This window comes from Maylandia zebra, linkage group LG20 (assembly GCF_041146795.1).
Source record: "Maylandia zebra isolate NMK-2024a linkage group LG20, Mzebra_GT3a, whole genome shotgun sequence".
Taxonomy (NCBI): Eukaryota; Metazoa; Chordata; class Actinopteri; order Cichliformes; family Cichlidae; genus Maylandia; species Maylandia zebra.
Genome location: NC_135186.1, coordinates 7370483 through 7398445, shown reverse-complemented (window position 1 = coordinate 7398445; position 27963 = coordinate 7370483). Strand labels below are relative to the sequence as shown.

General features: G+C 41.6%; 1 protein-coding gene across 3 annotated transcripts; it reads left to right on the top strand.

Annotated features, from left to right (window-relative positions):
• The first annotated feature begins 430 nt into the window (after nucleotides 1–430).
• On the top strand, nucleotides 431–27963 carry LOC101485553 (pleckstrin homology domain-containing family G member 4B). 3 transcript variants are annotated; one of them, XR_013094742.1, is made up of 25 exons: nucleotides 431–864; nucleotides 9337–9534; nucleotides 9667–11899; nucleotides 11992–12195; nucleotides 13153–13273; nucleotides 13417–13510; nucleotides 13759–13845; nucleotides 14573–14689; nucleotides 14779–14877; nucleotides 14988–15139; nucleotides 15559–15697; nucleotides 16386–16508; nucleotides 16601–16798; nucleotides 17001–17716; nucleotides 18089–18535; nucleotides 19473–19722; nucleotides 19840–19929; nucleotides 21570–21896; nucleotides 21982–22152; nucleotides 22309–22486; nucleotides 22581–22697; nucleotides 24419–24697; nucleotides 25026–25220; nucleotides 25483–25545; nucleotides 25875–27963. XR_013094742.1 is itself a non-coding variant. In XM_004554067.6 (25 exons), the coding sequence occupies exons 1-24, from the start codon at nucleotides 862–864 to the stop codon at nucleotides 25519–25521; spliced, it is 6621 nt and encodes a 2206-aa protein (XP_004554124.2). In that variant the 5' UTR covers nucleotides 431–861; the 3' UTR covers nucleotides 25522–25545; nucleotides 25875–27963. The 3 variants fall into 3 exon arrangements, 2 of the variants coding, with proteins under 2 accessions (XP_004554124.2, XP_076734324.1); XM_004554067.6 differs by having other exon boundaries at nucleotides 25026–25264; XM_076878209.1 differs by lacking the exons at nucleotides 25026–25220; nucleotides 25483–25545; nucleotides 25875–27963 and having other exon boundaries at nucleotides 24444–24537.

Genomic DNA, 27963 nt, shown 5'->3' with positions numbered 1-27963 from the left:
GAGAACGGTAGGAATGATTTTTCCTCAAAAGATAAGCTGAAAGCCCCACCAGCGTCTTATAATTGATCGTAATGCTTTTGTTACTGTATCAGTATTAATCATATGATATCAAGTGTAAAGTTTCCAAGAGTTATTAGGTGATTTTGCTCTTCTTAAAATAAAAGTAATATCAGTAATAAAAGTACTATCAGCTTTTAGTCTCCCAGTGAGTACTTACAGAAGTGTATTTCGCACACAGACACACACATGCACACATGTCCCGTGTCTTTTGGTTTCGACTGACAGTGGCTGGGTGGCATCAAGGATCAAGTTCCTCTTTGGTATTATAAGCCAATTATGACTGTGATATTGAGCCCTCTCTTGCTCACTCTCTCTTTCTGTCTGTGTGTGTTAGTGAGTGTGTGTCACAAATACCACAGAGGAAAAGTAGGAAACAGCAACTCGCTCTTGCTCTCTCACCGCTTCTCGTGTTTGGCCATGTTTCCTCACACAGACTAACCTGGAACATAACGGCCAGCACTTGAGGTGCCGCAAGAGGCAGAGAACAAACACAGAGACGGAAAAACAGATGCAGAAAACACAGTTTGCGCTGAGAGAGAGAGAGAGAGAGGGAGCAATAACAGGACAAATCACAGGCTGCGTGTGGACCAGCTGAATACTTGACCAATGCTCATCCAGCTTGCTTGAGGTTGTCCTGAGCCACTCAGCTGTGAACGAGTGTCTGTGCAGAATGGATTTTATTTTGGTTCAGCAGACAGCGTGCGGGAGCAGCAGCTTTGTAGACGATTCCCGCTCCTTTTGGATTATCTCAGAAATTGCCGATGTTGTGACAACCAGAAAAGGCAGAACCCAGAAAGGAAGATGGTAATGTGAGAGTCTGCTGTTTGTGCTGTTTCTCATCCAGAGTGAACATGTGAAGAATTAATCTTAAATGTTTTATGTACTCTACCTAAGCGCTGATGAAGATGAGTTGTTTCCAGGGTCTAATATGTGAAGATTTGCTGCGTTTCTCAATTTTTCACTTGTAAATCTTTGGATTATAAATTGGTTATCAAAAGATTTAATCAGCTAAATGACTGCTGGTAGCAACTCTAGTATATTTTCCTTTTTAACAGAGTTGAAATGAAACACATACGGTTTTCTCTCCTCACATATAGATAGACATGTAGATAGGTAGAGCAATGTCTCGTTTTTAAGTAGTATCGCCAAGTTACATATTTATTATGTCCTGACAAGTAGCCCTTTATGCTGTAACATGCATGTGCTCTGAGTGTGTCTAACGTATAGCATAGCTCCCATAGCATGCACTGGCTGCCGCTCTGCCTCCGTGTTTCGACTCAAGGTGAAGGTCTCAGGTTACTGAGCATTAAGGCAGATTTCACAAACCAGCCACTGTATCTGCCTCCTTCCACTCACTGGTATGTGAGATGTGAGTCATGCGAGCACCGAGAGAGCAGACAGCAGATCTTTTGAACCTCAGAGGTGCGATGGGATAATGTAAGAGTCTCAGCTTGCATGTCTTGTAAGCAGAAGTAAATGAATGAGCGTTGTCACGTCTCTACCTGGGCTGGAGAGAGGGTGTGTCCAGTTTCTAAAGTGGATTTAGTTTGGCACAGACCAACAGCACGGATGTTATGCAGAGAGCTGAATTTTAAAATGCCCGCCCAGCTCTCCTGTAGGTTTTATTTGGCAGGCCTCTGCATATATGTGTGTGTGTACTACTGTGATTTTCCCGCCCTCTTTCCTGCATTTTTGCCATGTCGTTGAAGCCAGAGTCCATTAACCCGACTATTCCTGTTTAAGGAGTGACCTCAATGTTTGGGTATTTGTTCCTGTGTTGACCAGGTTACACAGAGCATCTTTTTTCTCTCAGCTGAAAGACGTCTTGTCCTGTCCTGGTGACTCAATGGAAAATACGTAACAGTCAGTTCAACAACTCTGTTTGCAAAACTACAAATCAGCACCACACCTTTACCTGGGTAGCCCACTTGTATGTGTTGCTTTGGCTATAAACACAAAAACATTACTGATGATACTAAAAGACCACTAACTGACAGAAACTCTGAGCATGTTGCCCCAAATTTGTCTGAACATCGGCAGAGCTGCACACACACACACACACACACACACACACACACACACACACACACACACACATACACACACACACACACACACACACACATTAAGTCCCATTAAGTCTTCAGATGTTTGTTCTGCATATGTGAAAGAAATCTTTGGGTTTAATTTGGCATTGTGTGTTTTAATGTTCAGTGTGGTTCATCCATGTTTTCACCTGTTTTAGAATAGAACAGAATAGAATAGAATAGAATTCAACTTTATTGTCATTGCATATGTCACAGGTACAGGGCAACAAAATGCAGTTTGCATCCATCCAGAAGTGCTTTAGTGATATAGATATATTACAATATATATTAGCAATAATATAGATATGTAAGTATATTACAGAAATGGGTCTATTATGGTATGTAATATGTACATGGTATGAAGTATGTGATGAATATGCTATAACTATAAGTATGTACAGGCTGTAGTGAGTACAAGCTATGTACAGGCTATGAACAGGATATAAATATGAAAAACTATACAGAATATGAAGTAAAGAACTATACAGAAATATGAGATATACAGCTATACAGAAATGGGAACTATGCAAGTTGTAAACACTTGTAGAATTAAAAATTATCGTATGATTATTTACACAGAACTATACAGTAGTGCAGTTAAGAGGCTATATAAAGTGCTAGTGGTTGTGAGTGGTGGTTCAGTCCATGTTATTATTGTGTGTTTGAGGGTACAGTTGTCCATTGTGTGTGTGTGTGTGTGTGTGTGTGTGTGTGTGTGTAGGTGGTTGTGGGTGTGTGTATGTCCAGTCCATGTGTTAACGTGGGTCAGATGTCAGGAGGCAGAGTTCAGGAGTCTGACAGCTTTGGGGAAGAAGCTGTTCCGGTACCTGGTGGTCTTAGTCCGGAGGCTCCTGTAGCGCCTCCCAGAGGGCAGGAGGGTGAAGAGTCCATGTGATGGGTGACTGGGGTCTTTGATGATTTTCCCAGCCCTTTTCAGACACCGCTTCCTGTAGATGTCCTTTATGGCAGGAAGTGGTGCTCCAGCGATGCGCTGGGCAGTTTTCACAACCCTCTGCAATGCCTTCCGGTCCGAGGCAGAGCAGTTCCCGTACCAGACTGTTATACAGTTGGTCAGGATGCTCTCGATGGTGCAGCGATAGAAGTTCACCAGGATGTCTGAGGACAGGTGGTTCTTTCTCTGTGTGGTCATTTCTGGATGTTTGTTATGAAATCTGCTGGTGTGAGTTACATTAAGCGCAGCTGTGAGCTAATTACAGATGAGACGAGTGTGTCAGTGAATGCTAAGCCACACTTTGATATAATAACACACCTCATGTGCACACAGCACAGACACGTCAACTCACTTGCGATGAGTTTAAGGACATGCTTAAAGTCTCAGCTCATTCATAAACCCCTGACGTGTTTTTAATGACTTAAACACAGGTCTCGCTGCCTCCTGACTGCTACTTTTACAGCCACCTTCATGCCATCCTGCTTATCAAGGCTGTCATGATTGGTGTTTGCCCTCCACAAGGTCCGATTTGCTGATCCCGGTGAGGGCTAGTAAATATGATGTCTGGCCATCTCGATGCCGTAGTGGTCGTGTATTGTGATTCCTTTAAGGCTGTGTTTTTGTCATTAATCTCATTGTGCTTCAGCTCAGGTGTCACTGTGTGTTGAGGTAGAGAGGAACGATATGTCACACTAGGTAAAAGAACCTGTGTGTGTGTGTGTGTGTGTATATATATATATATATATATATATATATATATATATATATATATATATATATATATATATATATATATATATATATATAAAATAAAAAAGTTAGCTTTTCTTTTCCTTGTACCTTTTAGTGTCAAGGTGCAGCTTTTACACTAAAAGGTTCAACAGTTTACCTTTTAGGTACGTCCATTTACTCCTAAAAGTCAGGCTGCTCTGACAAAGGATGGAATTTGGTACATTTTCTCTGAGTAAACTCTTTTTCTGCTTCAGATTCCCAAGCTGTAAATAGCATCAGATAATAAATTATTAATGCAAACAAATGTTCTAAAAAAGACCAAGAGATGCTTTTGTGCAGCAGGAATAACTTCCTGTTTTGTACGAGACAACAGCAGTCCAGAGCAGCTACAGTCTAAACGTGAGCATCCAATTATTTAAAAAGCAAAGACATGCTCTTCAGACTTTTGGCAGATTTACGTGCATCGGTAATTTCAAATGGAGACGTTGTCAACAGTCAATTTCAGTTTCACAGATTTGCAAGATTTTCAGTTGCAGGTCATTGCTGAAAGATAAAAGTTAATTTATCATAATTTAAAAAACAAAGAAAGAAAATAGTTCTATTTAAAGGGAACTGCTTTCACAAGGACACTTACATTCATGACCTCACATTTTGTCCCATGGCTGGTTTGAGCCTCTGCTGTGTGCCATCGATTGTTCTGGTGGTGTGTCACAGCACAGCTTCTGCGTCAGCGCTAATCTATTTACAGCACAATTGAATTGTCCTTAAAATGACTAAATATGTCAGGTTGCCTTTCTTTAAAAGCATCTGTTGGTCAGCCTGAGTGTTTTTGTCATCATTCACTGGTTTGTTATTTTCAGTGAATGGGTCAACAGAGCTGCAGACTGAAGACAATTTTATCATAGCGTGACGTGAGCAAGGGAGCCCTTCCTGCTGTAAAGAAACACACAGAAAGCACACAACTACATACAATGAGAAAGAAATCCAAGAAAATTCCCCTCCTGATGGACGGTCAGCTGACAACCAGATAGACAGGATTCAGCTGCCTGGAGAGTTGGAAATTTCTAAAATTACGAATGGTGAGGTGAAAAGCTTTTCTTTGTGAACCATTGGTAAATGTTTATTGTTAAATACACCCATCCATCTTCTTCTGCTTATCCGGGGCTGCGTTGCGTGGGCAGCAGCCTAAGCAGAGAAGCCCAGACCTCCCTCTCCCCGGCCACCTCCTCCAGTTTTGTCTGGGGTAACACCAAGGCGTTCCCAGGCCAACCGAGAGATAAAATCTCTGGGTCTGCCCCGGGGCCTTCTACCAGTGGGACATGCCTGGAAAACCTCACCCAAGAGGATCCCAGGAGGCATCCTCGTCAGATACCCGAACCATCTCAACTGACTCGATTTGGAGTAGTGGCCTCTGAGTCTCTCCCGGATGGCCGACCTCCTCACCCTATCTCTAGGGGAGAGGCCAGCCACCCCTCAGAAAGCTAATTTCCAGGGCTTGTATCTGCAATCTTGTTCTTTCATTTAATTTCGGCATCAATCCATCTGTCGATCTCCCACTCTCCTCTCTCCTCAACCATGAACAAGACTCCGAAATACTTAAACTCCCCAACTTGGGCCAATAACTCGTCCCTAACCTGGAGTGGAGAGTCCCCCCTTTTCCGTCGGTCAAGTACACGCTTAAATGTTGTCAATTCTCCACAGCAAGTCACAGACTATGTACAGGAGAATATGACTGTGGTGTCAATAAGAATTTACTGACCTCAGTTTCTCACTGATTCAGCATCTAGTATCACTTAAGATTGTTCCAGCTGGTTAAAGATCCCATTACTGAGCTTTCCTGCTTTCTCAGCTTTGTCCTCTGCTGAGGCATAACAGGAGGACACTTTCAGCTAGCCCAAATGTTTTCTCCACAGAGTGGACTCAGTGCATATCAATGCTTTGTACTGCAGAAGATGCAACAGAAGGTAAACATTGCATATTAAAGCATAATAATAATAATGAAGTTGTGCAGTAATAAATTTTTCCCTGTAGGCATAATTAACTGAGCTGCCAAATTTTGATTTAATTTTCACTTTCAAACACAGTTTAAGGTGTGACAGAAATGTTTTCTTGGCATATTACATGAATGTGGCCCACTGTATCAGGGGGGGAAAAATCCCCTGTGATGATATAAAAGTCTCAAAAACTCATGTATCAAATATGATACACTTACACTTAGCCATGAATGGAGCCACACATGACTCGTTCTGACCGCTGCTTAGGCAGCTGGAAAATTATATGTTTAGTTATCTGTTGTAGTGGTGACGCCTCTTTAAAAAACACAGTTTCACAGCATCTCCAGGAGCTCTAATAATGAATTGGAATGAAAGATCTCCTTCTTGTTGGGAATAGACAGGAATCCACATTTCTCCCACAGCACTTCTTATAACTGGCAGCACTAAAACCATTTTAAATAGTTCGTGCAATCCAGAAGAGAATCTGTGTATATCAGCTTCGATGAATAACCGCAGACATAAACACAGGAAATTGATTCTTTTAATGCTTATTTAGAGGTCGTGTCAGTGTCTGCAGAGACTTTGAGGTTTTGCTATCAGAGACGCCGGACTTGTTGGGATTCACATAGTTCTCAGGCTCTTTGCTTATAATGTATCACAAAAAAATTTATATTTGAGTGGATAATGATAATAGTGTTAATGGTTGACTGTGTTAATAACAAGAAAAGATTCAAATAAATTTTCCAAGGATGTCAGTGTTCACAAATACAACATTTTCTTGTTGATTTTCAATTTCTGTATTCCTTAAAGTCATTGCGCTGAACCTAAGAATAAATATCTGCATGTTTTCATTCATTCCAAGAAATAGTTTGTTTATGTCAGTCAGCAGGAATAATGGATATTAATGATCCAATCTGGACACTCTTTTTTTTAAACTGGATTTTCATACAATGGCACAGTTGGGATCATGCTGGTGTCCTAGTTTAGGGATCAAAGAGGGACAGCATGTAATCGCATTGTCCTTGGTTCAAATCCAACCCTAGACCTTTGGTGCATTGTATTCCCTTGTTCTTCATTTCTTGTCCCTTGCCACCAGAGACTACTGATGAAAAAGGAAAAATTCCCCAAGAAGCACATGGACTACAGGGATGTCACTGTGCACTCTTTTCATTCTTTAGTGTTAAGTATCTTCTTTTTGTCCAGACAGGAACCTCCTTGACATCAGGAATGTTCAAGGACTATTTCTGCTTCATAATGATACTGGACATAAATATTCAAACTGTCCTCAGCTCCAGCACTGGGACATCTTATCCACAGTAATGTGAGCCTCGTTATTTATTTCAGTGGCTGAGTGAGAAAGATCCGGGTGTGTATATAGAGCCATGTGAATCTGCCTAGCCAGAGAGACATGCCTGCGCAGTCCGCTAATACGCCGCATACTGGTGGCAGGCTAACCAGTAAACACATAAGTTAAAAAACACGCATTTTAAAAATTGCTTAAATAGGCATCTTTGTTGGTGCACATGCAGTAAATGGTGATTTGTCCTGCTTCTCACAGCTTACCCATCACCAGCAGTGCAGGCACAGCTTGAATCAGAGGCTTGTATATAGACCTCCACACCAGCATACCCTTTCACTGGCATCATTTAAGAGTTGATGAAGCTGGTGTGCTTTTCTTGGTGATTAAGACAGGAAAACCCTTCATTTAAAATGTATGTGCTATGAGCTGAATTTGCTTACACTTCATAAAGCGCTTCAGTCTGTACCCATCCATATCTTCTCTCATTTAGCACCCACCACCACTTTTTTTAAACACCCCCTTATCCTTTTCTTTCTTTTTACCCCAGTAGCCATTGTTGTGTTGTATCCCAGCAGGATGTGTCAAAGCTGACTAAACAGCTCTGAGTCACAGTGTTGTTTCTGAAGCTGTAGGCGCTATGGACTGGTGGAGATTCCAGCGTTCCTTGGATGATAATGTAAGGGGATGAGATGAAGAGGGTAGATGGCCACATGGTAAATGAGAACAGGCAGCAGCAAAAAAATAAAATAAGATGAAACCTTTAGGCACGTTATGCATAGAACTGAAAAAGTCACTTTTGAGAAAATGCAAATATGAATGCGTTAAACTGCTTAATGAAGACCAAAAGTGCCGCACAGCCCTTCATAGAAGTGGCAAGAAAAAGATACAGAACACATGATATCTCTTGCCTGTTCTCATTTACATGGTGGCCAATCCCCGAGCCTCATTCTGGTGGAGGTTTCTTCCTGTTAAAAGGGAGCTTTTCCTTCCCACTGTTAAGTGCTTCCTCATGGTAGGTCATCTAATTTTGGGGGGATTTTCTGTATTATTGTAGGGTCTTTACTTTACAACTTAAAGGGCCTTGAGGCCACTGTTGTTGTGATTTGGCACTATATAAAAATACAACTGAACTGAATTGGTTTGAACACGAGACAGCGAGCAAGTATCAGTGTCAGAGGCGCTAATTCATCACACCAAAACACGTCTATGTCTCCATCTCTGCTTATCCATGTCTGTCACTCCAGCTTTGAATCTTTGAGCTGAGTGGTAAATAATCTTAATGAAAATATGCAGTGGACAGTGACTTTTACATTCTGGTTTGGCATGTATGAAAATGTGCTTTTTTCTTTCTGGCAAAACAACTATGCTCACTATATCCAGCTGTAATAAGATCCAACTTCTGCATGGAGATTCACACATCACTTTTCTTCTAAGCCATATAGCCCCCATGTACGTGTATATACTGTATGTGAACCCCAGAGGTCTGGTGCTGTGGCCTTTGCTGGTCTAAATAAAGAAGGGCCTAAAAGTGGGTAGTGGGCCATGAGTTCAGGTCAAAGGGAATGTGAAACTATAAACCAGGAGGCCTGTGAAGCTCGGGACCAGGCATCACACACTATGTTTGCTTGGATGTTTGTTGTCAGGCCGGCTGCCTCGATATTCATTGATGAGCCTGAGGTGTTTGTGTGTTTGTGAAGCTGTTCTGTGAGCATGAGGACAAGGCCTCTGTAATTTACTGTGGACAACAGGCAGATGGAAGCAGCTGACTCCTGCTTTACTGCTGTTTAGTATTACTTTGCACTGCACTAAGTAAATATTTTATGCGGTTAACGTGAAGTCACAGTTTCGATACCTGATAAATTGATCAGTTGACTGTCAGAATATTTTATTAATCAGTTATCAAGCAAGAATCCCAGCATCTCAAAGGTTAGAAATACTGGCTAGCACAGATTTAGTCTAAATATGATTTCAGATGATAAAAATCAAAAAAGTTTAAAATTTTATTTTTAAATTGAGAATGAAATATTGATTGCCTGCACTAAGGTTCAACTTCTAAGCAGCTGAATGAATATATGTAAAAATGATGGAGGTGTTTGATTATTTTTTTTGTCACTGACATCATGATGTAATTCGGGAAATCAGTGGTATGAAGTTTCAAAAACTTGTTGCTAAGTAACATCTGTAGCTTTCTGCTCTCTCTTATGTTTCCAGAACTTTGATTCTCTCGAGGGATCCATCCAAAACCTTCTGTCTGTGCTGTTCCCGCCCTTTGAGGCCACCGCCCCCACGCTTCTCAGCCAGCTCTTCCAAGTCATCGACAATCATTATCAGGGAGACGCCCTTCGGTGCTTGCTGGACTTTCTGGTCCCAGCCAAGCACATCTTAGACACCGTGCAGCAGGCTGCATGTGTAAGTCATTGTTTGTAAACCCCAGTGGGATGCTAAGCTAAAGAGACTTTTATGTACATTCAGCACTTTTGTTAATATAGAGCAGAATACTGAGTACACTTCTTTCTGTTGCCCATGTCCTGTCCCCTTTAGGCTCCATACTCTGGTGTTCTTTTCGTCTATGAGGGCTGGCCTCTGTGCTTATGTGACCAAGTTGTCGTCCATCTTGCTCCCATCGACCCAGTGCTACTTCAGCCGGGTGATTTTTATCTCCAGGTGGCACCATTCTGTGACCAATCAGCTCGCATCGTGGTTTGCAGCCTCCTGGAAGACGAGGACTTATTGGAGGAATTAGTAGAGGAAACCCCAATTCCTGAAACTTCCTATCCTTGCATATTCAGCCTCGACTGGTTAGATGAGCTCAACAACGGCCGCCAGGGAACGCCTCTCAGCCGATGCCTGCTTGCCACAGAGCAGGGCGTGGTGAGGTTACCATGGGAACGGGTGGCCGTGCCTGAATTTGCCGACAGGCCACACAGTGCTAGGAGTAGTATGGCCTCTGCTCCTCGCTCATATCCTGCTTTGCCATCTCCGCTTCCTCTCCTTTCACCTCTTCCTAATTCTTCATCTAATCAATCTTTACCACTTATTCCTTCAAAGGAATCTGCACTCAAACTGCTTCCTCTAACCATTCAAAATTCAGTTTTAACATCTTCTTCACATCCCTCTCCCTTCTCCGTGGAGACCAGAATATGTCCAGCAAAGCACGGTATTGCTGTGTCGCTTTGCTTGGTTGATGTTAGTGCTGCTTCTTCGTCAAGGCTGATCAGAGTTACAGAGACTGAATCAGAGCCTAAGCCTTTAGGTTGGGTGTCCCCTAACACGTGGGATAGCCGCTTTACTGGGAAAGGTACAAGCACAAGACCAAGCACTGTTTCAGATACGTGGACCCCTACGAATACTGATCTAATTGTATGCAAAGGTCAAGATAAGGGTGCTGAAATCACAGCGCAAGATAAAGGTAAAGATAGAAACCTTCAAGATACCAGTAGAGGTGAGCCAGCACCCATTGTTGGTGCAGAAGGGGAATATATTGATATCCTTCAAGCCACTATGCTTTTCGGTAGAGCTCAGTCAATTAAAGAAGAAAAACAAAAATCAGAGGCACAAATCCAACCACATGCACAAATTCAGGGACAAATGCAGAGATATCTGCAGAGACCTGCACAAATCCAGCCACAGGATTCACACAGGCAAACACAAGGGCAGACGGCAACACGGATGCCACCTCCCACACAGTGGCAAGCACCAGTGCAGCTACCTGCAAAACCTCAAACGCAAAGTCATCTTAGACCCAACGAGTCTGCAGAAAAAGGACCTCCATCCACTTTCAGTCCTTCCCAGCCTCACCACCCTCACTCTGACTTCACTGATCCCTCTGAGTGTATCCGGACTGTGCATTTCTCAGAGAAACCCTGTACTCCATGCATGAGAAGAAAACAGGGCGGAAAGGTTTCCAGGGCTCAGGAGCTGAGGTGTCGATACAGGGACTCCTACCAGGCTGCGCTGCAAAATCCCGTCACATTTGGAAAGGAGAAAGAGAAAGGAGCTGCATTAGCTGTGGTGGAGGAGGATGGTGATTTCTCACTGTGTAAAAACAGACAGGGGCCACTTGAGAATGAAACAAGGGATCTGTGTTTTAATTTTCAAAGAATGTATGGTGACTCTGGGATGCAAAACCACCGTCCTCAAGCTGTTTGTAAGGAGTCGGGAGAATATGACACAGCTCCGTATTGGAAACCAGGAGATATAAACATCACCCCCTGTATGGATTACAGGGGAATAAATGCTTGTCACTTTGGTGAGCTACCAGAGCAGACATATGATAGGACCACAGTGCCATTTAGGGAACCACTGGATGTAAACTCTGCCTATGGCAGTACACACAATGTGAATGGAACAAATTCAACAGTAGAAACACAGATGACTAACGCTAAAGCTCAGTCGAGCTCAAATGGACAGTCACGTGTCTCCACCAAACACCACGGATTACTATTTAGTTCGAATGAAATTTCTGGGAAGCACGTGACCCTCAAACCCTGCGAGCAGCTGCCAAACAGAACAAGTTCTGCGGGGAGCCCTTTCACAGCATCACAAAACACACAAGTATGCACATCGAATAAAAGGTGTTCATCCCTCTCCACTGCTGTTGTGGACACCTCAGAGAAGTGTGAACTGGTTATCGTCGATGGTAAAAATGTCAGGAGGAAAGAAAATAGCAACTCCTGTGCAGAGATTCCCCAGCTGCATGTGGTTAAATGTAAAAACAGCACCGCCTTCAGATTAGTTTCACCAAAGATCAACAGGAGGAACATGGCTGTTCTAGGTACATACTTAAGTCATTCTTCTCTGTAGTTGTCTTTGCGGTCATTTTGGTGTTGTTAGGTTCATTTTATTTTGTTTTCAAACTTTGTTCAGATGGTGATCAGCCTGGCAGCGCTTCCATAACTAGTAGAAACAGCCAGCAAACACAGAAACCATCACAGACAGATACACCTCTAGTGGCAGGGACACAGAAGACCTCCCGGCCTCCCTCTGTTCGTCCTAGACCTGACCACTTACCTCTAGGATCTCCAGACCCCGGAGCCCACCCCCTCTATCTGGGAGTAGCATCACTTACAGGTAATCAATTTCATATACAATAAATAAAATAAAAAGCTATCCATTAATATCCATGTGCACTGATTGAAGAATCATCTTGGAACATTGTTGCTCTTTCTCACAAATACCACTGTAAAAAATACTCCACTGGCCTTATGCAAGTATGCTCTCTGAGTACAGCATGCAGTATGCGGCACACCAGAAGTCCAGTAGCTAGCTGTGGCTTTACTAGACTGTTGGGTGCAGTTACACATCAGACTGCTTAATGACCTGACTGCACCTCTGTTGGATAAAGTCTAGAAAGGTTCAGAGCTGCAGTGTAAAAGCATCAATATAAAAATCTCATCTGCTATCTAATATATGACATTATTTCAGTGTGACAGTCTGTATCTGTGATTTTATTTATTTATGAAAATAAATATTTTATTGTTTTTGCGCTCATAGAAAACATTTGCTTTGCAACATTTGCTGTGAAATTCACTTATAAAGTGTTGTGTTTAACTTGGAGGCATCTAACAGTGTGGTTTCAGAATTCAACCAAGTGAATTCTACAGGAAAATGTGAATGACCTTGCTCGGGTCTAGTTTGTTTGTCTTTGGTTGCTGCAATGTGTTGTTGGACTCCTCATGTAAATGTGAAGCAGGCGACTCTACTGACCTGTAGTTAGAGGTCATTATGCAATGATGAAATCTTAAATATGAACACTGCTGCGTAACCCATTACTCCTAATAGAAGCCTTCACTACTATGCATTGTACCTAGAAAACATTGAACCATCTGTTTGCTTCTCTCTTTTTTGATTATTATTATTCTAGACTTTGGTCCTCACTATTTTGTCAGCTGCAGTATTATTTTGCAAAGTTTTTCTCACTTTTAAACTTTTGAAAATATATCAGCTCGTTTGTGAAAACCCTCCTGCGTATGCAACATATTTTATTTTTATTTTTATCCTCATCTCTCCTTTCTCTTACCCCTCCAGGCGGCAGAGACAGGACGGGCAGGGCAGTAGTTGAACTGTATGGTGACCACCCGGGATGGCGAACAGCTGTAACAAGCCAGGAGATCTTCCAGATGCTGCTCTACTTCCACTCTATTACCAGGTAAGAAATGAATAAATCATTCAACCAAACACTTAAAATAGACCCACAGACCTGCTGGAAAGCAGGAGTTTTCTCATTTATGTGGTTGTCTCTGTTTTATTTGTGGAAATACTGTGTGCTAGTTGGAATGTTTGTTTTTGTAGGACAGAAATCAGAGACAGTGGGATGACACTAGTGTTCGATGCGAGGAAAACTAATCCTCAGCCGCACCTCTATAAAGCTTTGATGACTCTTCAGGTATGAAGCAAACAAACTTTCCTTATTACAGCTTGCTACAGCTGATCACAGGTAATTGATGTTTTATGTGTTAATCTCTGGCTGAGTGCTCCTGTTTGCAGATCATAAATACTGGGTGAAAGATCAAGTCCTAAAATGCATCAGCATCCTGCTTGTTTGCAAGAGAGCAAGAGATGACATTAGTTTTCAGTATACATCTGTTGATTTATTTGTCATGATTAGCTCAGTGGAGTGTTAAATCCTTGCAGGAGCAGCGCCCTCAAGCAGTGAGCAGTTTGGTTATGCTGGTGGACAAAGAGAACAACTTCAGACCAGAAAGGTGTCCAGGGATACAGGTCAGCTTTTTCACTCTTTACATCCATTTTTAAAAGAAAGCCCTCGTAAAGCAGGGGAGTTAAACATTAGGCCCAGGGGGCAGAATCAGCTCAGCACAAACGCTAATCCAGCTCACTGAACATCTGTGTGTATGTATTACATGCCATATATGTATATATTATGCATTATTTCTAAGAGTGCAAAAGCATGTGTGTCTAGCCATGCAAATATCTTACATCTTGAGACTCTTTGCATTTACAGTCCTGTTCCCCAGAAGACAATTTCTTTCTTTTGTGAATGAAATCTAATCTCCTATATGTGTTTGCAACTAGCAACAGCTAAATATTTTGTTAAGAGAGTAAAATATGTCATATTGCATGACTATCAGCTGTTGAAGGAAAGAACAGGTCTTTAATCAAAGATAAGTTTTCTTTATCAGATGTTTTGTTTTCAACGGTGTATAAGATGAACTAATTACAAAACTAAATAGATCAAAACGATCTGCTGTTGATCTTATAAGGACAATCATCTAAATCAAATACCAGCAAACACACCGAGAGGTCCAAAGTTCCAGTTTTGTCCGTGCACTAATTAGTTAAAATGAAAGCAAAAAATGTAGAATTTGAAGGATTTAATAAACCAGATTACATAAAGATCTACAATGTGTCTGCTAAAGGTGATAAGTGAACAATCTCCTGTGGGTAAATACTGAGTAATGACTTAAATATGTTCCTGGTAATTTGACAGACTGATATAGTGACATCAGTTAAATCGTTGCTGAAGCTGGTGGAGGTGAGTCAGCTGAGTTCACACCTGGATGGGACACTGTCTCGTGGTAACGTTGACTGGAAGGAGCTACATCAGGTGAGGCCGTCACATTATGATATTAACTGTTTCCATTTGTCCATGCCTGTCTGCCTTTTCACTGCTTAGCCACATCTTTTGTTCTGCAGAAACTCTTCCCATTTGTCTACGATCTGCATGTGGCCTCCAGCCTGCTCCTGAGAGCCATCAGCAAGCTCGAGGAGCCCCGTAGGACAGATACTGTACAGGTACTTGAACACTTGCCTTTGACTGGTTTTTCATTTTGTTATTTGGACCTTGGAAATTGAGGTTACCTTCTCCTCAGTAACTACTTCTTTGTTTGGTCTTTATGTAACAGGGTGTGCAGCAGTGCATGATAGACCAGAGGACTCTGATGAGGGATGTTCTGGAGGACAGCCAATTGGTCAGCCTGCAGAGAGAGGGTGGAGCTATCCTGGCTAGGCTAAGGAAGCAGAGCGACCTCAAATACCCCCACTGTGAGGACTTTAGGTAACCACGAATCATCCTAATGCTATGTTTGCAAGTGTAGAAAATCCCAGCTGTTGTCCTACAGTCTGATTCAGGTTTTGCTGTGAAACAACAAGGGTCAGTATCTTTCTATAACTGGCAATTAAACATTGTTAGAATAGCAAAGTGTCATCTTAACATCACATTTGCCGTAGTTTATTGAATATGAAACAACAGGTACAGGAAAGAACATGAGGCCAGACACACTGATTCATTTATAAGTAAGTGTTTTCCTACACTTTGAGTAGGTGCTGGCCTTTATCTTTTCAGGTAAGTTACATTAAAAGTGTGGTCTCATCTTCAGTGGGGGTGCTGGAGTACACTGAAATGTTTAAAATGACATTCACTACTTTTATCAACTTCTTTGTGAAGCCTTTGATGTTACGTTTTCCTCAATACAGTGATGCAGTGGACTCAGTGACAGGTCTGTACAACCACGTTGAGGAGCAGGCTCACGTCCTCGTGCAGCGGTCCAACGTGTCGCTGGAGCACCTGGAGTACCTGCTCCAACTCAGAGAGATGGAGGGGCACTTCACACAGGTACGTTGACTGATGTTCTGTTTACTAAGGTTAAAGGTTTCTTATTTGAAAAGGTATTTTTAGACTAAAGTTGGTGTAGGTCCTGTGATCCTGACATCACAAAAGGCCACTGATTCAGCAAGGAATTAGGTGGCTGTATTGAAGTGTAGAATTTCAGGATTTTTGTGTGTAAATAAATTGAAAGTATAATTTAGCTGTAATTGATCATATAGAATATAGTGTTAAAAAGAAAAAACGAGGGCTTGTGCAAGATTTCCTCTAGTTTGTGGCTTTTAATATCACTTCATTACAAATTTAAATCAGGCACTGATGGTAACTTATTTATGCTCTAAGTTGATATATATATATATATACACACCTCAGTGTGTATATATATATATGTATATATGCATACATATTATATATACATATATATATATTTATATAAACAGGTAATATGCAAACAGTTTATATTTTATTCCTGCTCTCTTTGTGTTATAATGCGAATGAACAACAAAAAAAAACTAGACACTAAAACATTTTAATTAACTCAGTGCTGCTTTTAACTGAGAAATGAAAAGCAGCACATTCAGTTTAGTTGCAGCTGAATATGCATATGCATATGCACACACTGGAGTCTGCACATATTCAGTTTTCTTATATGCTACATTACCAAATACATAACTTTTGTGTCTCCACCCCTATGTAGATTCAGCAGTGGTTTAATGAGGAGGGAGAGCACCATTTGTTGGAGGCAGAGTCAGTGGAGGACTCTGGAGACAGAATGGAGCAGATCCTCAACATCTTCACTGGTTTCCTAATTGAAGCTAATGTCAGTCTAAGATTTTATTTGTGATTGCCACTCTCCCTGTATTTGTGTTTGTTTGTGCAGCTCTCTGAGTCTCTCTTTCTGTCCCCCTGCAGGACCGACGGCACCACGCCATGTCTTTGGTGTCAGAGGCCGAGCGGCTTCAGCAGAGAGGGATCTCCTACCCAGAGACTGAGGCGTTCAGGGATTTTGTCTGTACCTTCAAGTCAGGCCTGGAGGACTTCCTATGCCGAGCAGAGGCGTGTGGCAGAGAGCTGCAGATCATGGTCAACGTGTGCGATTTTTGTGAGCAGGTTTGTATTTGATACTTGTCGCTTGTTGCTCTCATACTGCATGTTTTGCCTGTTTGGGAACCCCAAACTTTCATACTTTTTATCCTGTACTTTGCATTTTTTAACATCTGACTTTCTAGGTTAGAACTACTCGTTTTTTAAAAAGTAGTAAGAAGTCTTTTTCATTTACTTTTATTTAAATAGACATTTCTTTTATAAACAGGCTACAGCACTGTCCAGTGAATGCATTGATTACCTGGACCAGTGTCAGTCCAGAATCCATGCAGTGCAGGACCTTGAAAGCGCCTCACAGGTTAAACAAAGAGACACTCTGCTCCAAAACCAAGACTCTAGTCCAAACATTGCATCCCTTTGTCAGTTTGACATCCATACAGAGCAAGGCTCACATCCAACCACGACCGGTGTTTCCCCCTCATGCACCGACAGCTCCATCCTCCAGGCTTTCCATGACAGGTTCCAACAGTTCAGCCCGGAGAAATTCCAGGAGGTAAAGGCACAGGCCAGCTTCCTGCAGGGCTCCCGGGGGATGCGTGTCTGGAACTTTGCCTGGCTGAGAAGTCAGGAAGCCCGGCAACAGCTTCAGGAGAGGATGCACAATGTGGATGAGGTTTATCACCAGCAACCAGATTCTAGCAGCTGGTGTGAAGGTCATTTTGTTGACGTGGTGAGCACTAATGTTCAGACAGCTTCTCCCGGCAGCCATAATTTGGTGGTACAATCAACCCCTGGGCCTCGGCATCCGCAGTGGGAAAGCATCATGTCAGGAGCGGTGGATTTAGGAAAGAGAAGACCGATCCTGGGCAACAACTGCGCTAATTCAACAGCTGTAGCCTGCTGTAACATCATCGTTAAACCTGAGGATTACAGTGAGGCTGGAATTTACCAGGGGTCAAAGGTCGCTCCACAATCTCCTCATAGGTAAAATAATTTCTTTGGTTGTCTATCCATCCCTCTTATTAAATATTTAACTCACTTTGATTTCCAAAGCAAGTCTCACACTCTTCTGTTAGATAATATTTGTAATATTTGGGAGAATTTCTCTGTGTAATAATAATTATAATCCAATTATAGTAATTGTAGATGCCCTGTGCATTATGTCATGGTATACAAAATTTAAACAAAAAATACAAAAAGTGTTTTGGATCTCCGCTGGCATAAAAAATAAAGATTTATGGATCTGAATAAACATTTAAGATGATTAAGAACCTTAAAGGCAGTTTTGAGTTGGTTTTCTGTAGCATGGCTGTGCTACAGAAGTAGTAACAGTGTCTCTGTGTCATTTTTATACAGGTCAGAAAGGAGAACAGAAAGAGAGGTGAAGAGGAGACAAATAAGCAGAGCTAGGAGCGAGAGAGACACTGCCGCTCTGTCTCAATCCCACACTGTCGGCTGCCAATGGTTTCCATGGGGACGGGGTTTTGGGGTGAGGTCAGCGAGTCAGGACTCATGTACCACACGAGTGGCAAAAGCAGGATCATCTACTCCTCCAGAGCAGCGAGTTCGAACCCCATCATCTTGTTCCCACCATGGTCAGCCGTCTTGTCGAATCCTCCAAGAAGCTCAGAAGTTTCAGATCTCCCGCCATGGGAGCTTCTGCTCAGAAGACTCCTGCATGAGCGACCACGGGACTGTGGGGGGTAAAGGGACTTCATGCTGCAAACACTCCAGCCTGCCCACTGGGAGGAATGAGGGGACCTGTTGTTTAGAGAGTCCACATGGGAGTGCCAGCCGCGCCCTGTAAGTCTTCTGTGTGTGGGTGAAATCATTATGGCCTATAGAGAATAAGTAATATTTGATGATTAACTTTAATTTGGCTCATCTTATGTGGCTCATGTGAGTCTTTCATGCACTCTTTTCTGTCTCTAAGCTGGCAATGAAGAGCTACAGGTACTGTCTGTTCACTTTCCCTCTGTTTTTTCCATCTTTGTGTCATGGATTGATGGAACGGGCTTACTGAGCACAGACTATCAGTGCTGCTATTACCTCACTGGAAATTTCGAATATCTTAAATACTGTGCTGAGAAACTTTGTTTGCAATAAATTTACATTTAACCCAATGCAGAAGAAGTTGGGGGAAAAATGTAGGTTCGTGGTGTAAATATTTATCTGTGCCCAGCGGGTTGTTTCCATAATTCACAAATGCTGGCTTTTTTTTTCTTACTATATACGTGACGGAAGCAAAATAATAATGTATCTATCTGAAATGGGAAAGATAGCTGATGATAAGCGTAACAACGAGAATGTACAGTACTGTGAAAAAGTCTTGGACCACCTCTCATTTCTTTGTATTTTTCTTCAAAGAAGTTTGTTGTATTTTTTTAATAACTAACACACTGGTACACAATCATTCATTATGATAACTCAACATTATTGAAGCAGTGTGAGGTCATCTTGACAGAGAATAAAACAAAAGGCAGCCAACATCCGAAAAAGAAAACACTTTCAACCTTTCAACCTCAGAACTGTACACACAGTATTCCCATTTATGTTTGCACATTACAATAAACCGCTGCACCTTTACCTATATTTGTAGGAAAATATAAAAAAAATAAGGGCCGGTCAAAGACTTTTACACAGTACTGTAGTTATCAGAAGATGTCTGCACTTTTTTTTTACCTGAGCATGTTAACATTTGTTTAGAATATTTTGTATGATTATATCCTCCTGTCACCAGGAGGCTGCAGCGTGTCATGGAGGAGTTGGTGTTCACAGAGAGGGAGTATGTCCGCTCCTTAGGCTACATCCTCACCCACTACCTCCCCCTAATGGACAGACTAGACATCCCCCAGGACCTCAGGGGCAAGCGAGGGGTCATCTTTGGCAACCTGGAGAAGCTTTATGATTTCCACAGCCACTATTTCCTGCCAGAGCTGGAGGCCTGTCCAAGGGAGCCTGCGATGATGGCCCGCTGCTTTCTCAGACACGTGAGTAACAACTCTGTGACTGCGTTATACTTTTTCATACAATATTTATTCTACATAATGTTTTTACTTCTTCTCAGAAAAAATTTTCACTTTACATTAAACTGTATTTTTCCACAGAGTGAGAGTTTTGGTCTATATGCTTTGTACAGCAAGAACAAACCTCAATCAGATGCCCTGATCCTGCACCGTCCCCATGACATCTTCAAGGTTAATTTACGCCTTCCTGTCAATGAAAAACTTTTAAAGCAGTTTTCTAACTTAATGATGTAAAGGAGATTTACTGTATTTATTATAACTCTAACTTACAACTCTAAAAGAGCTGAGTGATTAAAAGTATTCCACAGACAACGTTTTACCCCTCAGCTGAAGGGGCTGATGGGCTATTGTTGTTACCCACTTACCCCGTTACTGGCAGGTGGAAGGGAGGTGTGGAGACCCAACTATGTGAACATGATAAATCAAGAATGAGGCACTGTAGGATTTTCAAATCGATACGATTAGGGATGGGTATCGTTTAGGTTTTATCCGATACCGGTGCCAAATCGGTACTTTTGAAACAGTGCCGGTGCTTAAACGGTGCTCGAACCGGTGCTTAAAGAATGGAGAACACAAACTTTGTCCAAAAACCTCTCATGTTCAGCTGTTTTTTTTTGTAAAAAGATAACAATGTGTGCCTTTTCTGCAGCTATGTGGCATATATGGTATCACTCTTGGCTGGAAGCAGTGCTTAATCAATGGAAAAAACACAAACTTTGTCCAAAAACCTCTCATGTTTAACTGTTTTCCACTTTTTCTTTGGTCATTTTAGCCTTTTTGGCAGGGTGAAGGGAGTATCTGCCATCAAACAAGAAGACAGCCGCATGTAGCTATGATGATGTTTGCTAGTTCACCTTACATGCATTAATGTAATAACGTGGTTAGCCTACTCAACGTAAATTACACACGAACAACATTAAGCTACTCACGCAGAGAAGAACGGCTTCTGCTGCATCATCATCCTCATCATTTCTGCTACACTGGCAGGGCTAGGGGCCGGGACTCTATTCTTCGGGTTTTTGGGGGATGTTGCTCCGGGTCCGATAACTGGCAACCCACCCGACGTGCACGGTGTGAGGTCTCGCAGCAAGCTATCAAATACCGCGCATTTCTCGGCTTTTAAAAAAAAAAAACGCTATGCGTCGCCAGCTGTTTAATCGGATTCTTGGTGTTACCTCCTTTGACAGTATCAGCTTAAAGCACTTGTTGCAGGCTGCTGAGTTTGCATATTTTGCTGTGAAGTACAGCCAGACTTTTGACCGCTTTGCCTTGGGCATTTTTAATCTGTAGCTCTGCTCTAACAGAACGTACGTACCTGGCCCCGCCTACTATCCTCGGAAACGTAAAATGATTGGCTAGAAGTGTATCACAGCTCAGGAAAAAAAAGCACCGAAATAAAGCACCGAAATGTGCGCTGCTTTTCGGTCTGGTTACTACCGTTTATGTCAGAACCGGTGCCATCATGGCACCGGACACCGGTACCCATCCCTAGATACGATAGATGCACCTGGTAAAAACAAATTCTAATCTGTGTGACCTCGATCTCACGATCGGGGCTTTTGAAAGTTTCAGAGTTTTCTGAAAATCTGGTGTTTGCGGTAACTCAAGAAGGAACCTAGGCACCTAGGATGTTCAAACTTGTACCATAAGTGCATTTTCTAGGAAGCGTAGGGGTAGCAGTATGTTTAATAATGCACCCTTCCAAGGTATATAAGAACAGCTCCCACCATTGTCCAACAGCTACAGTAGGAGTGTTTGTGCCATGCTTTTACTTTTTAGACTTACGCTCTACCTTTTTTGTTCCTTCACAGAAGAAGCAGCAGGAGCTGGGAGACATGATGGACCTTTCATCCTACCTTCTGCGCCCTATCCAGAGAATTAGCAAGTACAGCCTTCTGCTCCAGGACATGTTAGCTTTGGCTGGCTCATACAGGCCAAAAGATATAATCCAGGATGCACTGTGCATTTCTAATATATGTGCGCAAAGCGTGTCCGGCCCAGCTGTGTATGTGCCTGACCTGACGAGCAGTGAGAGGGAGCGGGAGAGGGCCGAGATCCAGGCTGCCGCAGCTCTGATTCGATTTCAGATGCGTCATGGCAACGATTTACTCACCATGGATGCCATTCAGGATTGTGATGTAAGATTTTAAAACGGGAGGCCGGGTCAACTTAAATTACAGTTGTTGCATGACAGTGACAGTTGCGTCCCCTTTTTTCTGTCAGGTGAATTTGAAAGAACAAGGCCAGCTGATTCGCCAGGATGAGTTCACGGTTTTCTTCAGGAAGAAGAAATGTGTCCGCCGCGTCTTCCTCTTTGAAGATCTGATTCTCTTCAGCAAGACCAAGAAGACGGACATCGGAAACGACGTGTACATCTACAAGCAGTCATTCAAGGTCTGCACATGTCCTTGCTCATCAAAGGGTTGTCAGAACCTAAACAGTCAACCCTTTTTGAACCTTAAAACACAATTTACAAGGAATTACATGTCAATGCTGCTTGAATCCTCCAGGATGAGAAATTTCTACATCTCTTTCTATTTTCTTCTTCAGACAAATGACATTGGGATGACTCATAACTCTGCTATGAGCGCTCTGTGTTTTGAGATCTGGTTCCGGAGGAGAAAAAGTGAGGACACCTACACTCTGAGAGCCTCAAGCGTGGAGGTGAAGAAATCCTGGACCACAGACCTGGAGAGGATACTCTGGGATCAGGCTGCTCATAGTAGAGGTTGTGACAACATACTGTCTTTATTTAGCATTTGACCCAGTGCACGGTGCTTCACAGGTTTAAAAACATATTGTGAATCTACGTTTTGTTCCAGAAATGCGCATGCAGGAGAGGGTATTCATGGGAATGGACCGCAAGCCATTCATGGATATTCAACCCAGTGATGCTGCAATTTGTGACCGAGCTGTCAGCTGTGTTGTTACCGACAGAAGTAAGGAGCTGCACATACAACATTTTAAACTAAATTCCACTTCATCTATCAGATATAACATAACAATTCAGAGTTCTCTTGCAGTCTTGGTGTTATTTCCACCCTTTGTACTATAGTTTTAGTTTTTTCAGTTAATTAAAAGTTTAACATTTAATTCATCCATTTAACCCTCCCAAAAGGCTTGAGGTTGACATTAGGTTGTAATTATTATTGTGTCATGGCTCTGGGGATGGTTAGGAATTAATTGAGTTGAAAATCACTATAATCCATTGCAAAAAAAACAAAAAACATCATTCCTTTTCCACAGCTGATATGCTTGCAATTGGTGTAACACCACCAAAGTGTAACATTCCAATTGGAATCTTTACACTAGTAAAGATCCCCTGGATACAGGAAATCTGATCAAGGGCTGTGTCCTGAAACATATTTAAGTTAAATGTGACAATAAAGGCACTTTACGTGTTATTTGAAAAACTTTAACTTACAGTGGGGGAAATAATTAATTGATCCCTTGCTGAATTTGTAAGAATTTGTAAGTGTCATGTCATTGAATAAAATAAGTATTTGATCCCCAAGCAAAGCTTTAGCACTTGCTGGAGAAACCTTTGTTGGCAACCACAGCAGTAAGATGGTAGTTGGTCACCAAGTTTGCACACATATCAGGATTTTGGCCCAATCCTCTTTACAGAAACTCTTAATCCTTTATCTTTCTTGGCTGTCAACAGATTTTGTATATGGCTGAGGTCTGTGACTGGCTAGGCCACTCCACGACCTTAACATGCTTCTTTAGCCCGACAGTATGGGTATGGTATGGGGTGTGTCAAAGATTTTACGCCCATTGAGTCATTTACATAAAATGGGCTTGTTCTGCCCAACTGCCTTCAGATCCTCCATTGTAGTTTGGACTAATCCACCACCTTTCTCATTATCACTCCCACCTAATGAAGCAAGATCCTGCATGGAGCTGCAGACTAAGCGCAACTGATTGTCATTTGTATTTCTTCCATTTCCAAACAGTCACACCAGCAGTTGTCATCTTCTCACTAAGATTCTTGTTGATTGTCTTGTAGTCCATTCCAGCCAGCAGGCCTGCAATCTTGTCCCTGATGTCCTTTGCCAGCTCTTTGGTCTCGCCCATGGTGGGAGAGCTTTATACACATAACAATTTGAGATCAGGAGTATCTGTAATTAACTGATGAATACACTGATTGTAATCTGTGGGAACCACAAATCTGGCTGGTTTGTAGTGGATCAAATGATTATTTCCTCCACTGTGCATGTATCACTTACAAAGAGCACATCAAACAAAAGCTATTATAATTGAGGAAGCGCTGAAATACTCTCAAAAACTACTTTTTTGTATTTTTATAAAATTCTTTAATGAATTGTTTTTAATCAATTGCATATCATTTCATTCTTCTTGTTCTATCACATCACAGATAATTTTGGGGAATGGGGGGCTGTGCATCAGTTTGGTCTTTGTTGTACTAAACGTGTTATAAAGCGCTTTGAGGGTCTCGAAAAGCGGTATATAAATGCAATCCATTATTATTATAAACAAATTTTTATAGCACTGATTTTATTGATTGCCCTGACATTTGGTAAAGCCCACTAATCCAGCTACGGAGAGAATACTTTTTCATGTGCATGTACTTCAACAGTCCTCATTGCTCACTAATCAAGCCCATTATTGTCTCATTAATATCTATGTATGTCGTCAGTCCCTGTGGCGTGTTGTTCACACAGGGGTTTAGACTATCCCCGACCTCACTCCATTGGCTCTGGCAGCACCACCTCCACCACCCTCAGCCAATCGTCTTCCTCATCCGGCCGTGGCTCACTGCCCCCTGCCGGACATCCCGGGAACCTGTCGCAGGGCGTGGATGCCAATCCAGCTGTCTGCTCCTCCCCTGACGCTGTGACTGACAATGAACTCAACAATCATCACCTACATCAACATCACCTTAACTATGAGCAGTGCAATGATCGCCATCCACTGAGTGAGTTTATTTTAAGGTTTTTTGTTCCCTATAGAGAGACGTGTTTGTTTGCTGCTGACTTTTTAACTTACTAGTATTCAAACAGTAAATGACTAAATGATAAATCAGAACTAATCATATGGTGATTATCCTAACATAGAGCAGTAGTTATATTTAAATCCACTGGAGGGTTTAAGTTTATCTTTTAGTTTGGCCCAATCTAGTGGCACAGCAGTGTGAAAAACTGCAGTGCGATCTTTACTAGGTTTCTATTTTTTTCTTGAACATCACTATGAAATGTTAACTTATATCAGTTTGATGTCAAAAAACCTGTTTTCTTTCCGTGTAGTGGACAGCACCGAGTCTTCTGAGGAGTGCACGAATCTCTTCAGCAGCTCGGAGCACAGCTGTCTGTCTTGCATCAGTGGCGAAATAGTGGACGACTCCTCCTGTGTATCTCAGAATTCACAGACCCACCCACAGACCTGTCGGACACCCAGCCCGAGGCGAAGCAGCTCACCGACAGCTACCAGAAAGAAGCCAGGTGTAGCTCCCAAACCTCCTCATCTGGCTAATTCTCAAGTGCAGGTGAAGGTGTAACAAGGCAACCTGGTGAATTAGTAAATGAGCTGAAAATTATGGTCTCAGCGTTTCTCAGGTTGTTTTTGTAGCTCAGTTCATTAGCAGGTCTGATGCAGCAGTTTTCCAACATGACGATTCAGTGTCATTAAGAACTTAAGTTATGCAGTTATGTTTTGACTTTTTTATTACATGCTAATATATTTGAGTGGTTTCTTGTTTTGCAGGGTGATGCACTTATAATTGGAAAATCAACAGAAGTTTAATATTGAATCCCCAGCAGAAGAAAGGCAGGTTAAATTCTACATTTATGTCATTTTTCTGTGTTTTTTTATATTAAAAAAGGATACTATTCATGTGTATGTGGTAGTGCATATACACGGGGGGGACAGCATTTAAAATTCCTTAAAAAATTACGAAACCAAGCCCTAGCTTGAAAGACATACACCATAAAACTCTCTGTTGTTAAACCTTTAAATTTGAATAACAGCAGCTAACCTTATGTTGGTCATTTAATAGTCTTTGAAGCCTAAGGACACTTCTTAAAGAAATAGTGACAGATGTGGTTATATCAGTGGCACAGCATTCAGAATAATATGTGCTTTTAATATTTTTACAGATTGGACTTCAACTCAGGCTGGTCAGTCCTGCTGCGGTCACCCAGCAGAGATGGATGAACTATCAGAATGAAAAATATTATGTACAACCAGACTTTGTCATTTTAGAGGCGTTTGGGGTTTGCTTTTGCATGTGTCATACCTCAGTCACTCAAATGTGGTAAATTTGATCATATGAAGAAGATAAGGCTGTGATGCTGATGTCACACATTCATCATGAAGTGTGAAACGTAGCGCCATCAGTGGGAGTTTTTTAATAAACACAATCAGATATGTGATACGAGGTGTGCCTAGTCTTTTTGCCCATCAGAGTCGTCCTAATGCCCCCCAATGCAGGTTTTACCTTTATAAAGAACCAGGTATCTGCTGTTACAGCTGTGGTGGATTAAAACCATAGCAAAAATATGCAGTTGAATAGGAATAATTATACCTGCTGCCTCACATTAGGTCACCAAAAATTCCAGAAAAACATTCTCATGTCATGAAATATAACTAATATATATTTTAAAGTGTGATTTGTCTTTTCTGCTGATGTCTGGAGGCTGTGTTATAAAAGAGCCCCTTGGGGTGACCAGATAGCAAGGAGGCATTCTATGACTGCATACTTTTTAAAATATGATTTGTATGATCTTCTATCCTGTACAGCTTGTACAATTGTTGATTAACAGGGATCATAGAGATAATGTTTTATTTATGGCTGTCTTGAAAGGTAGCAGCTCATGTGAGACAAACACCAGAGCAGCATGTATAAACCACTCCAATCTAGAGTATTTAATGCTTTTTTTTTTTTCTTTTGTCAAAGTCAAAGCATTGCTTAGGAAGTAAATCGCAATCATGTATTTTTGCCAGCTTAACCACATTGTTCTGCCAATACGCTCGCACAGAGCCCAGTACTACTTGGAAACTCAGGCTTAACATGAATGGGGATAAACTGAGAAATGTGGATACTGTATGGATTGAAATATAAAATTAATTTAATTAATCTACAGTAAATAACACTCGTAAATACATTTCTGTTTCTTCTGTACTGTAACCTTTTGAGGGTCCTTTTACTGCCACTGTATTTTTAAACTGATGCTTTTTACCTGTATGCCTCTAAGTTTCTTAGTAATCCTCCACCCACCGATGTATCTGTACGGAGAGACTAGTCACTCGTGTGTTTTCATATCTTGATTTAAATGACTGTGTGTGTGCAGGGAAGCAAGAAAAGCTACTTCATAATAAGCAGTGAATAGAATAAGGCCTTAATCTTGCAAGCAGAAACCACTTACCGTCTAGGGTCCACTAAGCGTTACATCTGCTCCATGTACCAAGTTTCTCTTTATGAAAACGACCATTAAAACACATTTTTAAATGTGTTTTCTTTAAAGGTACCGGTGATGAGTGTCATGATTTTCTAAGTTTTGTTATTCTATGTAAATATAAAGAGTATACAAATCATGACAGGAAAAGCTAAGGCAGTAACACAGTAGCCTTTGGTTTGCATGTTTGTTTTTCATGGCACTCACCTTTTGTGCATCTGTATCCCTTTCCTTTGTGCTGACTTGCTTTCTTTTATACTTTTTATTTGTTGATGTAAATTAGTTCTGTTTCTTAATTTTTCCTATTCAAGGTCAGTAGGGTTGTGTTGTTTCTTTCCACCCTGAATTAAGGTCTAAACGACTCAGTCATGTGAGGAGCAAAGAGAGGAAATGCAGCCCTTCCTTATTACACACACAACATCCTCACAGATACAGACACTTACTGTGCTACCTACATACGTGCATGATATATTCTGATAACAGTATAATTTTGCAAAAACTAGATTTTTTTTAATGTTATGTTTCAGCCATGGTCTTCTGTTTTGTCTGTTTGTTGTTTTTACAAAAGCCATTTCATATTGACCATCTGACCTGTAAGCAACATGAGGAAAACCTCATCAGTGCTTTTATATAACCTAATGTTACTGAGCTAAAAACAAACAAACAAAAGTTGGTGTTGTAATTACCTACCCTTAATTTGAAAAGTCAGTGGGATGTGTTCCTGTTTTACATTGTAAAATGTAATTTATACTTTTATGTTCAACAATAAATTAATATATGATGTAAATGA